This window comes from Oreochromis aureus, linkage group 12, assembly GCF_013358895.1.
Source record: "Oreochromis aureus strain Israel breed Guangdong linkage group 12, ZZ_aureus, whole genome shotgun sequence".
Lineage (NCBI taxonomy): Eukaryota > Metazoa > Chordata > Actinopteri > Cichliformes > Cichlidae > Oreochromis > Oreochromis aureus.
This window is the reverse complement of record NC_052953.1, coordinates 27,427,512-27,444,960: the sequence shown is the minus strand read 5'-3', so window position 1 is coordinate 27,444,960 and position 17,449 is coordinate 27,427,512. Positions and strand designations below refer to the sequence as shown.

General features: G+C 41.1%; 1 protein-coding gene across 1 annotated transcript in view; it reads right to left on the bottom strand.

Moving 5' to 3' along the window:
- Window positions 1-15,221, bottom strand: part of si:dkeyp-14d3.1 (transmembrane protein 132C) — a 135,296-nt gene extending 120,075 nt beyond the window's left edge. The window contains exon 1 of the mRNA XM_039621294.1: window positions 14,413-15,221. Within this exon, the coding sequence (XP_039477228.1) occupies window positions 14,413-14,539 (127 nt within the window). The 5' untranslated portion in view covers window positions 14,540-15,221. The remainder of the gene's footprint in view (window positions 1-14,412) is intronic.
- Window positions 15,222-17,449: the final 2,228 nt, after the last annotated feature.

Below are 17,449 nucleotides of genomic sequence, written 5' to 3'. Positions count from 1 at the left end.
ATTGAAAGAGTTTCATAGCCTAGCGCCTGTGAATGTTTAGGTTTCTCCTCATACAACACAGCTTCCTCTCAAACTTGAAAAATAGTACATTTAGATTTTCCGACAAGGTTGCATTTATTTAAAAGAAAATCCAGCCACAATGAAACACTCTAAATTTGTTTGAATATAGAAAACAGTTGTTTTTTTTGTTCTACCAAACCAGGTAGTGCTAACAGAATGGAACAAAAAGCAGAAACATCTATACAAGAAAGCTGCCTAAGAGACTTCAGGCTGTGTTGAAGAAGGAATGTGGTCATGACAAATACTGACTTTTGAGCTTGTTAGAACTGTACAAACTCTCTTTTTGCTTTGTTTACTGTATTTCCATGTATGTTTGCATGCTTCAATAAATCACTACATCTCCTTCCAAATTTCCTATCAAAACATAAAGAAATGAAGGGTGAGTCAAGACTTTTGCACAGTACTGGCTCTCATTTGCACACTAGTAAGATTTAAAATAAGTGTCCAGCTGCTGGGATACTGAAACCAGTCACTTTGTCCTAGACGTCACTTCAGCTAATTCAAGCAATTTAACTGGACCTCTGACCACGAGATATTTACTTCTGTTTTAGTGAAATTGGATTACTTTATCTTTTATCTATCATTTTTTATCTTAATATTAATTAGCAGCGATGTGTGCTGCACCTGTAGAGTTTGTGATTGCAGCTAACTAACTGGTTAACTCCCACTCTCTCTTCCAAATATGATGACTTTTGCCTTCAAAAACCAGCATGGGTGATGGCCAACACACCGAGGCAGAAGCAGTTCATCCTACCATATGGCAGGATGAGCAAAGGTATATCAGCTGAGCCCTCAAATGATGCTGGCTGGCTTTCAGATCAGCTGATCTGCCTAGATTGCTGCCTGAAACTGATTCCGAGGCCAAGAACTAACGCTATGCTGAAAACACAGCCTAGCTCCAACGTCACGTCGCTGTCCATTAAACGACTACACAGATACAGCACAGAAAAATCCAATGTTTGTTTTAACTGCTGAACAGTTACTCTACATATTTATTCTGACTTGTGAGTGTTTAACCCAGAGAAACGTATGCGATGCAGTGATGACTAATCATCTGTCCTGGTTAGTTCAGGATGGCACAGCTGCAGCAGTGGTTCATGCTCCACTCTGCACAGATGCCATGTGACTCTCTATCTTTGCCTTTCCACCTCTGGAAACTGCTCAAGGTCCCTCGTTTCTGCCTATCTCAGTGCTGCACAAGCTATGTTAAGCCATACGGAGGGTCAGAGACAAAGCCACCTAAATAACAATGAATTATGGCGGTAAGTACACTTCCTTCATTTACACCTCTGTTATATTTCTCTGAATATCACTTTTTTTTCCTATGCAGTGAAGTGTGCAAATTGCTGTACTATACATACAGCAAGGTCAGTGCTAGAGTGTGTTATATTGCATTAGCTCTGAAACTGTTAATCCATGTTCTCTTTTTTTCTTTATAAGAAGTGTCCATTCACCCCAAACTGCCTCATTCCCTTTTCAAAAGAGCTTTTATTGCAGCCTCAGATGGACTGGCTTTAAATCTGCAGTTTAACCTAAAACCTGTCAAAACAGGAACTAACTCCATGAACAAATTGCTCTATTTGGGACCAGGGAAAGAAAGCCATTAAAGTGACTGGGGGGGAGAGAGAAATGTTTCTATTTCAGACAAGATCAGAGGGAAAAGCGGAGGGTTTTCACACCAGTGGGAAAAAAAATCTGTTTGTTTTAAAGAAATATTTCGAAATCAGCAACACGGGGTACATTTTGTTTTCAAAGCCTCCCCGTAGAGCTGCCAAGCTAAACTTTATTTCAGTGATTGACATCAACCCAGTCTGCACCTCCCGGCTAGTGTGCAGGAATCCAGGAAGACTAGACGATTCCTCTTAAGCCAGCTACAAAAAAAGTGGGCTTTCTAATGTGTCGGAGAAATAGAAACTAATTATAATTTTAATTCTACAAACATTTCTCGGATGCAGAGTTGCTCTAGAGGCAAAACTAAAAGTCGCTTTGAATTAATCCTCAATGGTCTGAGCAAAAGTGCCGCTTTTTGTTGTTGTTATTTATTTTATTTTATGGGGTTTTTTCATTGTTAGGCAGCCAGCATTTTATGAAACACTGTTACTGAAACAAGGAACGTAAAGCAAAAGGTGGCCCTCAGCATATTCAATTAATCCTCGAAATTATTACACATACTTTACTTATCTAGTTCATCCAAGCTATTCTTTTGGGGCAATGAATCATGCATGAGAATGGCAGTCATCTACAATGTGACCATATTCTCTAAAGAGACCTTTCTGTGCCATTTAGATTTGTCATTAAGCCAACATGCGCTCTGAACGTTTTGTCCTTTGGCTCTGGACAGCTGGCTGACTCATTAAGCTCAGAATTAACCAGGATGCATTTGTATATATATATAAACAGAAATATCATACCTGTGATTCATTGTGACATAGAAAATGCATAAACAGCATTTCACAAGCTGCATCCTCTTTGGAAGTAGAGGAGCATGTTATCACCTATTCCTTATCAACTTTCTGGGTTACTTCTCCTGAGTCGCTCATCTACTATAAGACAGTTGAGGTTAGAGCACTTGCAGGGCTAAAACAGGCTGTCTAACTGCATCCTTTTGACACACCTGTTTCCCCTTCATGAATTAAGTTGTTCACTTAAAAAACCAACCAAAAAACATGCTATTTAGCAGCGCTGCTGTGCACAGGTTTTATCAGGAAGTAAAGAGTCCCTTGGCATTGAATTTAAATCCCTTAGGTGAGTGTAATTTTTTTAACTTGCAGGTTTAAGGTTGTGAAGGGCTATATTTTACCCCTAACCACAAACCTTTCTTGAGCAACAAGCAGAGAGCGAACGCAAAGGAAAGAAAACAAAGCAAAACAAAGCCCCGAATGGAACGTAAGCAACAGTCCCCTGGCTAACAAACTGACTGGGTTATTTTCTGGCTTTCGCGGTTGCCAGATCACTATAGGAGTAAAACAATCTGGGCAATCAAAACACCACAAGCAAATATTGGTTTTGGAACAATGGTGTTGTGCTGGCGTGCTGTGGCCTTTTTTTGAGGTTTTGTGTTGTTTTTCATTAAGTTGTTCATACTGTACATCATGACTCGGTTTGTCGAATAATGAATCAAGACTTGGTTTCACCTGTAGTTGTAATTGTTATGCTGGGTCTCGTTCAAACAAAATGATTATTACCTAATTAAATAGACGGCAGCCTCAGAGCAGGCTGGGATGTCGCTGCTTTTATTGTGGATTCAGGAAAGAGTGCTATCAGCAGATAAAAGCAGACATGTAGGAGAATCCCTAACCAGGGTGTGTGTAAACGTGCACACTTGATTCGGTCATACCAATGCCATTAATATGATTAAACCCAGCTTCTGCACTGGGTTCCTGGTGCTTTATGTATTGCCGCCATCCAGTCGTTAGAGCATGGCTCTATTTCTTAGAACATGAAGCGATATAGCAAAAATAAATCACAAGTTCACTTCCCAGTTTCTTCTGTGAAATTGTCTGCGACTCTAGATCCCTTATCAAATAATTGATGGAATTCTCCTTATGCTTTCAGGTTTTATGTCCTGTGTATGCTTTTGAGTGAGAAAGGAGCTCGACTTAGCTTTTCACTTTCTTAGTGTTTGTCTTAGGGCTTAGTTTACTGTGTTATATTGCAGCAAGACAGAATGATTCTTCAGTTCTCATCTATCTTTATTCACAAGAGGCTTATGTCTCAGAGATCAGCCCACCTATCTGCTGGTCAGCTCACCATATACTTTCTGACATATTTCTCACTCGACTTGCCTTTGTCGATCTGCAGGCCATATCCTGAAAATTTCTTTTGACGTTGGTTTCCAGCTATGAAAAAAAAAAAGCTAGATAGTACAAGACCTGCCGTGTGCAGCTGTTTTATGTTGTACTTTTCCAGCTACTTTTTACTTTTGTTTCAAAACTACCTGGTTGCCGTCAAGATGGCGAACCATCATGGCACATACACCCAGACGTACCTTCATTAGGTACACCTTTTCAACTCCCCATTGGTGTAATGAAATAATCAACCAATCATATGGCAGCAGCTCAATGCATCAGGCAAATAGACATGGCCAAGACTACCTGCTGAAGATCAACTCAAGCATGAGAAGCCGACAGAAAAGTGATTTAAGTGGTTTTGCAAGAGGCCAGGCTGGTCTCAGTATTTCAGAAACTATCGATCTGCTGGGATCTTCCCACAAAACCATCTCTACGGTTTACAGAGGATGGTCCAAAAAGACAAAATATCGAGTAAGCGGGAGGGATTGTTGATGCCAGAGATCCGAGGAGACTGGTCAGACTTTCAGCCGACAGGAAAAAAAACACTCGTTACAGCCAAGGTAGCAAAGCGTCTCTGGATGCACAACATGTCAAACCTTGAAGCGGCAGAAGAACACAGTGGGTGCCACTCCTGTCAGGAAACGAAGGCTCCAATGCACATCAGCTCACCAAAACTGCACAGTAGAAGATTAGAAAAATCTGCCTGCTGTGATGAGTCTCGAGTTTTGTTACGACATTGATGATGATCAATGATGATAGGATGAGCGACATAGAAGCACGGATCCATCTTGTATCAATGGTTCATGCTGGTACTGGAGTGAAAAATATTTTCTTGGCACATTTTGGGTCCTTTTTACTACCAACTGAGTATTGATTAACCACCAGTACCTGAGTATTGCTGCTGACCATCTCCATCCCTTTATGACCACAGTCTACCCATCATCTGATGGTTACTTCTAGCTATGGCTGTTTCCATTTGAAACCCATTTTATCCACTTTATTCATGTCGGCCACCAATCGGTACTGTGTGTAATGTCATTGGCAAAAGAAGCCCAAATTTCCCTTTCCCCAACCACTTCCTCCAGCTCATCCAAGAGGGAATACCAAGGTATTCACAAGGTAGCCCAGATGTATTGTCTCTCCCAGTAGTAAATGGACCTCACCTACTAGGTGTTTTGGATGTATCCAAGAGGCTTTGAAGACAGATGCCCGAGCCACATCACCTCGCTCCTTTTGATGCTGAGGAGCAGCGACTCTACTCCAAGCCGATCCCGAAAGGTCGGACTCCTCACCCTATCTCTATAACTGACCCGACATACCCTTTGAAGGAAGCTCATTTCTGCTACACTAATTCCCAATCTTCTTCTTTCGGTCACTACCCACAGCTGTTGCACATAGGTGAAGATAGGAACATAAATCCAGAAGTAAATCTGAAGCTTACCTTTACACTCAGCTCTCTCTTCAACACAACAGACCAGCACCAATCTGTAAATCTCCTGCTCCACTGTCCCGCAACTTGTCAACAAGATCCCTTTGCTATATTAAACAAAGAGTACTTGTAATATTAGTTTTCTCTGCTATAAGTTGATGGTGCACACAGTAAAGCATGATGAGAGACTCCCACCACATAATTAAAAGGGGCCCACATCATCTACAATAAATTTTTTGGCATGCATATAATTGAAGAGGCAATGCTGCTTCCAGTAGGCTAACACACTTCATAGAATAACATACATTTATTCTGTAACAGCAATATAAGTGTTAGGTACAGGCGTTCTGTAAGAAATACAACCAGACAGTGAAATTCCATATTTAGACCGATTTTGGAAAGCATCCGTTGGCAAAGAAAACATGCGGTTCCTTTACTGTTGCCGGTTAAACAAACCATCCTACACATGGCATGAGCAATTAAGTATGGAGTGCAGATTACATCACTCTGAATTTTAGCAGTTGCCATACTCCCAGAACATCTAATTACAGGGCCTTCACACTACAATCTTCAAGGTTCAGCGAGGATGCACAAAAACAGCATGAAACAAGGTGGCAATAGTAATCAAATGCAGCCCAGCAGGGGGAAAAAAAACACTTGCAAAGTGCTTGTTCGCACTTATCTCTGGCTCATACAAAGCAATAGTGAGCATGTCCTCAGAACGAATCATATCAAGGCCTGCATCACTGTCAGTGGATCAGAGCCAGGAAGTGGAGGAGGTTGAAGTGAGAGGGCAGCTGCTTGCTACTGTTGTAACACAAGAAACTGAAAAGATCATTGTAAAATGATCACACATAATGGTGGGGAGATTTGTGGTGGCATGATGGTGTTATAAATTAAAATCCATGTTACACTTATCCTTATACTGCTGTAAAAAAAAGAAAAAGAAAGAAAGAAAGTGCTGCTGGGCTTTTAAAGGAGGTAAAGACAGCTAATATTAGCCTCTCTACATGGCCTGCCAATAAAGTTTAGGGTCAATTCTAAAGTTTTATTCACCTTCAGCACAGTCAATAATGCGCCTCCAGCTTACATTTTTAAACTTCTAACCCATTACACATACCATAATTCACCTCTAAGTCTCTTAGGGAGGAAACTTTAAGTTATTCTTGCTTCACCCACTTAATGGCATTGTGTAACTTCTAGAAAAATACCAGTGCTTGGCATACGACCTGGTAGTAAGGGTTACCTATAGCTGTTAGCTTGCAAGCAAATCGCTCCCAATATGGTTGCAGCTTATAAAATTCCAGTAAATACCTGCAAATGAAAACACTGAAGGGAACAAGCCTCACATGGATGGGCATGAAACTGCAACACCATGCAAGTATCCGATTAGTTTTAAGTCTCTAAAAAATCTATATCATAGAGATTCATGTCTGTAATTCCTACACAGTTAATGGAAAATTTTTGTTCAACCCCTCTGCACTTCAGTCACATCTGTCCAAATACTTGTGGACCTAATTGTGTTTCAGCAAACAAGAAAAAGAGTGTGACCTGCTGTGGGTGTTAGATGGAAAGTCCAGTCATAAGCGCAACATAAATGTCTGTTCAACAATGTGGCGAGATATTTCAGTTCAGCCAACACTGCCATCCATAAAGCAATGCAGGGTTAATAAAATAATATGACAACTAATCAAAATTCCGAGCGGCTGGAAAAGTCAGCATTCAGTCGTCCGTTAATAAATCTATACAGTTGTATTCCCAATTTGAATTAAACTGAAAAGAAAATAGGCTAATCCTTCGTTATCATTGGGGTCATTCTGTCTCCACTTGGTGTGGCTCTTTCCAATTTGTGTGAAATTGAGGGCTTTGGGGTTAAGAGGAGAATCTGCAGGCACAGATAGCACGTTGCAGGATGTGCCAACAGCCAGCCTTGCCCCTGTTGGCCGCGGTGACATCACAGAGCGCCACAAGGAACAATGACTCACTATTGCCACAAATTCTACGCCGTGACTGGACATCTCTAACCCTCACCCGTCATCAGCTCACTGTCCACTCATGAACGCCCTAGGCTGACAAAAAACGAAGACCTCAGGCTTCTGGACAGCAAGAGAAATCCGTCACGTGAAAATACATCTTTGCTACATCTGCCTCTGAACATCAATATCGTTGCCAGAGCCATAAAGTCGAGGAATTTTTCTTTTCCTTGTCTTCCACTGACTCAGTTCACTCAAGGGGCTTCATTAAGTTACAGCCACTCCTGCCAGACTAACTTGTACACTGATTGTACTCCGAGGTGGCCATTACTTTTTCACTGATTAGGAAGCAGTGATTGTGTCAAGACTGATTGGGGACGCACACATACGTTGGCATTCCAATTACACCAAGTACCATCTAGGCAATGGTCAAAGTGTACTTCAAGTCATTTGCATTTAACTGAGTTGCAGTGCATGAACAAATGATTATTCTGTGGAGCAATTTTCTTTTTTTTCGGTGTGGAAAGATTGTCTTCAAAATCAAAAGCAGCAAAAAAAAAAATTCAACTTATTTAATGAGCACCACACATTTAAAAGTGACTTTAAACTCTCTTTCACCCCAGTTGCCCCAATTTGAATGCACACTATGAACACTGTTTATGTAATATTTCTCTAGTGGGTGACTTTGTAATTGAGCTACTGTCTCTAACATTTCTGAACTGCATTTTCTCATTTTTAGTCCCTCGACAGCGCCTTTGTGCCAATAAATAACCATTTAGCAACTATAAGTCACTACTGTCGGTAATGAGAACGAAAAACAGGAAAATATGCGCAACTTTGAGTCACAGCCGTGCTGTCGGTATCATTATTTTGAACAGAAACAAATTTTAGTCAAAGTCAGTCACCATGGAGCTGCACTCCAATGTCACGCTAAAGAGAAAAGGAGGAACAGGAACAACTTCACAGATAATAAATATGCTGATTTATTTTTTTTATTTTGTTATTTATCCAAAGAAAGGCTCATATTAGGCTTTTTGTTTGAAATTAAGAAAGGTGCTGTCACCCACCATAATTCATTCATCATGCAGCTTTATATTGGTTTTGTGTCACAGATGAGAGCGCACAACAAACTCGCTGCCGTGTGTTGTTATATCTACAGACTACGGTGATTATACAAAAACAGAACAAACTGCTCAAGGGACAAAACTAATATGTTTTAAAATTAAAATTCTGTGGTAGTTTGGAAAGCGCCGTTCGGCATTCTGCTGCATGAGCGCACCGCTCTGAATCACAAAGAGTCGCACCGGCTCCTATTTTAACATAATCTCAGCAATCAATCAGCCACGCCACAAAGAAGTCAATGGGCCCTGACAATATGTACCTGTCAGATCATTGCCTCTAATGCATTAAGGTCTGGTGCGTCTGATAGGCGGCGACATCCCAGCGTACAACCGAGAGCCAGAGTCTCTCAGACATGGTGACAGGCTTTTGTCCCACCACCTGCCCGAGAGCATTCAAATCAAATATGAATAACCAACCAGAGTTATAGAAGTGTTTTTACACAGACAAAGAAAAAAAGATACAGTAAAAAGTACATATAATAAATGTCTGGTGGATTGAAATATAATAGAAAATATATATATTGAGTTTGTGACTGAACAAATCTCTGCTTTTTTCCCCATTTTCACATTTGCACTTGCAAAGAAGTTGTCGAACTCGTCCATATTGTTTAAGCCTTAATGCAGGATATATTACACAAATATCTAATATTGTGTCATGCTGTCTCCCCCCAAAAGCTCCTGGGCTGATGGAATTTTATTAATGCATTGAATATAATAGCATAATCTGCTTCTTGGTCTGGTGTGTCGGAATATCTCATGATTCAGGAGCTTTCACATAACCGTACATAGTGCAAATGGGGTTTTTTTCTCCCCCTTCCCTTTCATGTAGAATAAAAATATGCACCTACAATGAAAGGATGCAACAACATTTGCAGTAAGGAGACAGGGCTACGGTAGAAAAATGAAAATGGACTGTGAATTTTAAGGGATGGTATCTGCAAGGAATAAAACGTCCTATCACGACAGTGTTAAGATGCTCGAGCAGACCTTGTGGGGGAGTTTCTTCGCACCCTTAGAGTCATAAATTGTTTAAAAATGTTTTGTAACATTACCCTGTTGCATTTGCATTAAAGCCCACTGAGTAAACCTACAACATCAAGACATATGTTTGCTGTTGTTTACAACATTTTAGAGAACAGAGGAACTGAATTCTTCTTTTTCCAAGCAAATGAATGAAAATTTTTAGAGGATGTGTTAAGTATCTTCTTGGAGGGATAGAGACTGCACTCACCAGCCTCTTAGCTACACCTTGCTAATGCCAGGTTGGACTCCCTTTTGCCTTCAGAGCTTCCTTATTTCTTAACGACACAGATTCAACGAGGTGCTGGAAACATTCCTCAGAGATTTTGGTCCATATTGAGGTGAAAGCATCACACAGTTGCTGCAGATTCCATGATAAGAGTCTCCTGTTCCACCACATCCCAAAGGTGCTGTATCGGATTGAGATCTGGTGACTGTGGAGACTGAGTGCTCTTAAACTCAGAGTCAAGTTCAAGAAACCAGTTTCAGATTGTTTGATTTTTGTTATAATACATTGCCATTACCAGAAGACAGGTACACTGTGGTCATACATGGTCAACAACAATACTCAGGTAGGCTGTGGCATTTACACAATGATCTGTTGGTATTAAGGGATCCGATGTGTGCAACAAAAATATCCCCCACACCATTACACCACCAGCAGCTTAAACTGCTGATAGAAAACAAGACGGATCCAGGCGTTCGTGATATTTACACCAAATTCTGACCCTACCATCCAAACGTCGCAATAGAAATCGAGACCTGTCGGACCGGACTGTCCAACTTTGGTGATCTTGTGTGAATTGTAGCCTCAGTTTTCTGTTCTCAGCCGTCATGACCGACACCTGGTGCATTCTTCTGTTGCTGTAGCCTATCTGTGTTCAGAGATGCTCTTCTGTATACCCTGCTTCTAATGAGTGGCTGTTTGAGTTCCTGTGCCTCACTATCTGCTCGAAGCAGTCTGGCTATTCCCCTCTGACCTCAGGCATCAAGAAGGCATTTTCACCCAGAGAAATGCTAGACGTTTTCTCTTTTCAAGACCACTTTCTATAAACCCCTAGACACGGTTGTGTGGGAAAATCCCTGTAGATCAGCAGTTTCTGAAATACTCAGACTAACCACTTAAATTACTTTTCTTCCCCGATTCCGATGCTCGGTTTGAACTTCAGCAGGTCCTCTTTCGCATATCTACATACCTTAATGCACTGAGTTGCTTTCATGTGATTGGCTGATTAGGTAGCTGCATTAACAAGCAGTTGAAAAGGTGTACTTAATGAACTGGTCGTAATCCCTTTGATTGATATGTCTAGAGGATGGATTACAGCGGCATTCTATAAACAAATGCATGACGATACATCCCAGTGGAGGAATCCCGATGAATTTAATGACCCTCTGGATTTAGTAGTATACAAGAACGCCTTTAGCAAGAGGAGAAAGTTTATACTTTCCCAGTCAAATATCTCAACATCCACATTGATATACTGGTGCAAAAGTTGTTGTCACTGCGAGCTATCAAAATGCCAATGTTAGCATTTAGCCCAAAGGGTCAGCGAGGTCATGTGCATGTCAACGAGCTCAATCCTAAATTAGTTACCGATGCAGCTTTAGCCCGTCAATAATGACAAATTCTTTTATTTACAATAAAAATAAGTGGAACGGTTTGCAGTTTCCCCTCGTTTTCACCACTCTTAGTGTCGAGCACACGGTCTCACCGTGACCTCAGCCAACAGAGACACTATTCAACTATTCACCGATGAAAGAAAACAAACCCTGCATCAGCGTGTTCATCGCACATTCACATCCCCTCTTTTTAAAAGCTTTTACACAGGTTTCCACCATTCGCCTCCCCAAATTATGAAAATTGATTGAATGCGAGATCACAGCAGTTACAAAGAGCCAATTAAGGAGGGCAGATGTGCTTTGTGGAAACATTACAGGACATTAGACTGATGTTTTTGAACTTGCAGGGGCAAACACCCTCTTTCGACTCAGTGATTGGAAAGCTGCATGCCTCCCACACGCACTTTAAGTATAATGAGCGTAAAAGAACAGTACGAGGGATTTAGATGACAGTCCACCTACTCAGCGTGCTTCATAAAACAGTCATTAAGCAAACAAAGGTGCAGATTTTGACACACAAACGTATGGTATAAATCACTTGCGAGTGCTGGAAATGAAAACCACGGCGGAGTTTAAACACATCTCATGCCAAACTACTACTGTGATTTTCTTTTCCTTTCTCCTTCCATGAAGGGAAACCACGGAAAGCACCCAAGCCAAATTGGATTTGAGAGAAGGGGTGGGGGGCTGGGGGGCGACGGCTTTTTTTTATCAGTGTCCTCTGTTGTAAAATTCAACCGACTTTGTGCACCACAGTGAAAGCGATGCACAGATAGGCTTGATAAAAAAATAAATACAAAAAATTAGAAATTAAAAAAGCCACTACTGTTCCTTTCATTTCTTTCTGATCTCTAAATCAACACCATAACTGATGAATGGCAACAAAAAAAGAAAAAGAAATGACATTAGGGGGTTTATCCAGCACATGGCCACTTAAGACTCAGACTCATTTACTTCAATATGCTTTGGTTACAAATATAATTAAAAAGCTGTCAAAGATCTAAAACTAAAAAATTTTCAGTGCAGTGGAATCGAAGCTGACTTGAAAATATCCACCCGATTGTTGATGAAATCAAACCTTTTGCTTGAGTGGACAATGTGTTCAATTCCACGTCAAAACTCCAGCTGAATTTCAATCAGACAGTGTTGAGCCTAACGAAATGAGACGCAGACACATGAAAGGATCCAGACAAACACATGCCACTCACAATTTAGCGGTACAGCTTAAAGACAAACATAATCAGTCCATCAATCAAACCGCGAATGCTAAAAATTGTTCTCCATAAAGACTGTATTTCACCTCTCTGGCTCATTTTTTTTCTTGATCGAGGACATGAATTGCAGGGTTTACAGGACTGCCAGGGGCAAAAGAAGTAGAGCTGGATGTGTGCCACAGCACTGGGGCGAGGAACCACAGCAGTGGATGTTTCTGAAGACAATCACAGATAAAAACTCTCCACTGAGAGAGAGTTTAAGAATCTCGGCTGGGTAAGTAAATGTTCTGAAATAAAATTTCTACAGGACGACTTCAATCCTCTTGATGGAGATGCCGAGGCATGAGGACAGACACATGGCAGCAACAAGAGACAGCATGGGCTGTGTGCTTAGTGCTTAAGGATGTAGACCGAAGGCTATCCTTGCTTGATCTCCTTTTGGATCTTGTTAAGCTCAAGGATAAAACGAAAGGAGGGAAGATTGAAAATTCTTCTCGGGAATCCCACTGAGATGTCCCACTGGAACGCACCTGGTGGCTTCAATTAGAGGACAGGACACTTGTTTTGTATGTTTTTTATATTCGCAAAACATACAAAAAATGTTAAGTCTCCATCCTTTTATCATAATAACATTTTATTCCGCAGATTTGCTTTGAATATTTTAGGGCCAGGAAACTCTATACCCTGATATCATTTGCAGTTGTTGAAACAAAGGTTTTTTTATCACAGTCACACTAGAACACCAGGTTTCCATCCCTAATCGTGGCTTATTATGCTGCGCAGGCATTTTTCTAGCACGGATCTGATCCTCTCATTTCCTGGAGTGTGTTATCAATTTTCATCACTATTCGCAGTAAGAAGCTGTGTCCTGCAGGTTTATGACACACAATCCTCAATTAGGATCACACTGTGTAAGGCCTTAGCACATGGCAAATATCATTACAGTATACTTCAAGCCAGTGAGCCAGCACTGGAAAGAGAGGTGCTGTTACATAAGAATAATCCTCATGAGCTCCAAGATGTATCACCGAGGCGCACATGCACAATGGACTTGTAAGATGCAATTTTGGAAAGATTGTTTCTGGAAACTATGACCTTTAATTCTGCAGGGAATCAGCGCAAGTGTTTCTTAGACCATAACAGATACACTGCCGGCTGCAGATTCTATGTAATTACAATAAGATTGTGATTCTAGGTCTCACTGCAGTGAACAAGGATTGCATATTCATTCACTGAAAAATGTGTTGTTGTTTCTTTCATTTGCACAAGAAAAAAAAGGGAGGAAAAAAAGTTTTGCTTTTAATTAAAGACATGCCGTGAAAAACTATTCTTTTGGGTATGCTGGAAAGCTGCTAGAGCCAGGCATCATCTGGAGAAAAAGTCCCATTGGAGGACCGGTTAAAATTTCCAGATCGCATTTTAGTTTAAACCCTTTTCCCACAAGACAGAAGGGATTCATTAGCCAGACCACCAGCTGCCTTCAGATCTGTATATCCTGGCCGCCAGGCAGTCAAAAAGGATGCTGCTGTTCTCCTCCCAGTGGCACTAATTGACTGATGCAATGTGGAAAATGACATTTAAATCACCTTTTTCTCCCCCCCACCGAGAATCCATATAAAACGCAGAAATTCCTACTAAAAACATATTAAGTGACACCTCAAAGAGATTGGGACTGATGTTGTGCTTTGAAGCTATATGAAGATTTCTCGCCAGTGCAACTCTCCTAAGTTTTCCCATGAAATAAATATGGGCTTGGAGATGAATTTTATGTAATAACTTAAGTCAAGAGTCAATACAACCCCAGTGCTTCTGTTGCACAAGATAATCCTTGTCATGTTGAAATATTGATGAGATAAGTGTTATTTAAAGCCAGAGCTGCTCTGGGTTCATCGTACAGGTGCAGAGCCACTGCAGCGAGGTCTTCGGAATCCATAATATATGACTGAACACATCTGAACTATAATTCTTGTTGGGGAATGTAAGCGTACACGCAGATGAGACAAGCAGGATGTTCGCTACCCTGCATCCCCGTGTATCTCACGCGGTCCCCTGTGTGACAAAAATCATGCTACGTGGCTCAGTTCGTATTAAACTTACTTGAAATCTTTGTTTAACTAAAGCCTGGCTCCTCAGTCGGCACAGTGGGCTTCAAAACACATAGGCTAAAAGGTTTAAAATGCTTACCTCCCAAAAGTAACACCACCGACTGAAGCGCAAGGATGTGCAACATGTTTCTCTGAGCCGTTAAAAAACACGAATTCCCCTCAAAATTAGTGCGCAAGCCGATGCGTGTTAGTTCAAAGAAGAGCATCCTACGTGCAGCGTGGTTTCTAAAAATGAAGAATGAAAACACGTCTTTTCATGCTGCAATCGGTAGTTTCCAAACGCTGAACAATCATAGTTCGAGTGAGCAGTTTTCAAAGTCTGATGTACTTGTTTTTGTCAGGAAAATTCAAGAACTGAAGAGAAGGAACTTCAGCTTTGGTTCGGTCTCTCCAGCATTTTTCTTTTTAGAAGAGATAACGCTTAGATTACTGGCGAAAGACCAGTTGTGACACATTTTCACAACGATTTTGTGTTTGTTTTATAGCGATTTTTTTTTTTTAATCCCAAGAAGCGCAGAAATCCTCTGTCCTCAGCCGGTCAGTTTTTCCTGCTCCCTTCTTTCTGCATCACCGGGCTCCTGAAGCTGGCTGTAGTGCGTAAAGTCCGATACTTTCCGTCCATCCTCGTGTTATGGCGAATTATCTAAAAGTACAAAAGTTCAAGTCCCGGCATAGATCAGCGTACATCCACACCCAGACGGCCTTTCGTGAAGTCCTGAGCGCAACTCCAGCTGCACGCAACATGAGCCAGAGGAGAGCGCGCAAGAGGTCCGTATTCAGCCTTCAGCTTCCACTTCTAATGATACTTTGGCACCAGGTGATTCGTATATTCAGCGAAAGTCCGGATTCAAGTCATCGTTCTTCTGTGTTTATGCAGACAGACTGCAGTTTGTGGAGCTTACGCATTGTCACCCCGTCCAATGCGCGTCGAGGGGACCAGAAGGAAAGACATAACAGACACAGAGCGGGGGCGTTTGGCGCTCCAGGAACATCATATCCCATTGATGCCGGGAGTAAACATATTTTAATTCATTACTTTTGACCAGCTGAGTTTGCATTAAAGCATCTTCCTAAAAATAACAACAACAACAACAACGAAAAAAAACTAAACTGTCCACCCTGTCCGTTTTAAATCAAAATCAGACAGTTGTGTTAAATAACCAACACGTCCCCCTCTGGTGACGTCGCTGCCCTTCGCGTGCAAAAACAATTATTTTAAAAGTTGTCATCGGACATTTCGAATTTATTGCACGATTGCGCCACTTGTCAGGCACCAGCGACCCTGTGCGGCACGACGAGTGAACTGAAAAACTTGTGCCGCTCGTGTTTGGTAACGCAAACATTTAACGCTGCGGGTAATTAATATTTAAATACAATTAGGGAAAAAAGAAATGACAGTGGGTGAAGAAAAGTAAAAAGCACCAGTCTGATGACATCATTCGTGGTATGGTGTCTGCATCCTGAGAGAGATGCACTCAATCACCGCAGTAGGTTCAGATATGGCTGCAGTGCTCACCGAGTTTCTCGCTCCTTTGTTGCATTTTCACACAATTTCCACTGAGCCATCTCCATTCATTTATTCATTCCATTTTCCATACTTATTCCCATTCAGGGCCACGAGGAACATGTATTCCGCTCTACCACAAATGGCCCTTTTCTGCAGAGCCATCTAATATAATAAAGATTAGAAATTTATATATATATATATATATATATATATATATATATATATATATATATATATACATATATATATATATATATTTCCCTGCAAGCAGTCCAGCAAACAAGCCGGCGTTGACATATCAGTTCCAATGCAATTTGACTTAGCAGTATACAGTGCTGGTGTTATTTGACATTGCTTTTGTTCCACTTCCATTGATAGGGACATAATTGCGGCTGCCAGTGAATTCATCATAATTGCAACCCAGAAAATGAACTAAAATATGGATTATTACTGTAATCTGGTAATTGATTAAACCATGAACCCCACAGCAGTTTTTTCCCTCCCTCTCTAAGCAGATTAGACGGTGTTGTGAAGGAAAGATAAAGAAAAATCCATGAAGACTAAATAGAGATGTATGAGATGACTCACCAACAGTGCAGTCATTCGTTTCCACAAGATGCGTTTCATCACTGTCCCTGCCTGTAAGTGCTGTGATCGCTGTAAAGTATCACCTATAACACTGGTTTTCATTTCGACTGTGGGAAAAGCGTAGTTTTGGCATTTTTTTAAGAAACAAAGAGAACCAACACTTATTATTCAGTCAACTCTAACATTACTCGGGTGCAGTTTACTTTAAAGTTTATGACATTGTATCTCAGCTCCACTTATTTCAGGTTAACTACTAAGTTGAGGTCTAAAGTTCAAGGTCTAAATGCACAAGAAAACTACACAATACCTCCATTCACACACAGCATATACCTATTGTAGTCCTGGTTATTCTGGTTCAGTGCTGTGAGTGTTCTGTGCAGGTACCAGAGAGTTTGAAACATCTTTCAGCACTAAATCATCGTTAAAGCTTCTGTATTAAGTCGCCCGTTCTGGTTCACTTCAAATTCCATTTTTGCTTAAGGAACTGAGACTTTACTTCCTTCTTAATGCATGCAATTTGATGCTGGGAAAAAAGTTCACTCTGGTACAGCTGCAAAAAGCATTAGAGGTACAGGGAACAAAAGTGTTGATGTAGAACAGTCACTTCCCTAGCTGTAGCTGTAATGGTGGGCTGGAAAAGCACTCACACAAATGCTGGTAGCTGTCCAAAAGTAACCCCCTTCTAGGACCTGACACTCACTTAAATGTTCGACGGCTGGAAATCACAGGGCGCACCAGACAGACCCCGACTGGCTTTGGTTACATCGTATATAGCTGTGCAAGTCATTAAATAAGCAGAGCCCCTCTCGGTTCTGCACATGGTAAGTCCATTTCCTGAGCTAAAATGACCAAAACATTGACTGCTGTGAAAGCTCACATACTATCCATCTCTTTCCAAAAGTCGATAAGGCACATTTGATTTGGAAAACTGGAGTTTTCAAACAAGGCAGTGCTATTGCAGGCATTGTTTAAAGAGATGTCTAAGAGGCAAAAATACGAGCGATTTTGTCTTGACAGATGT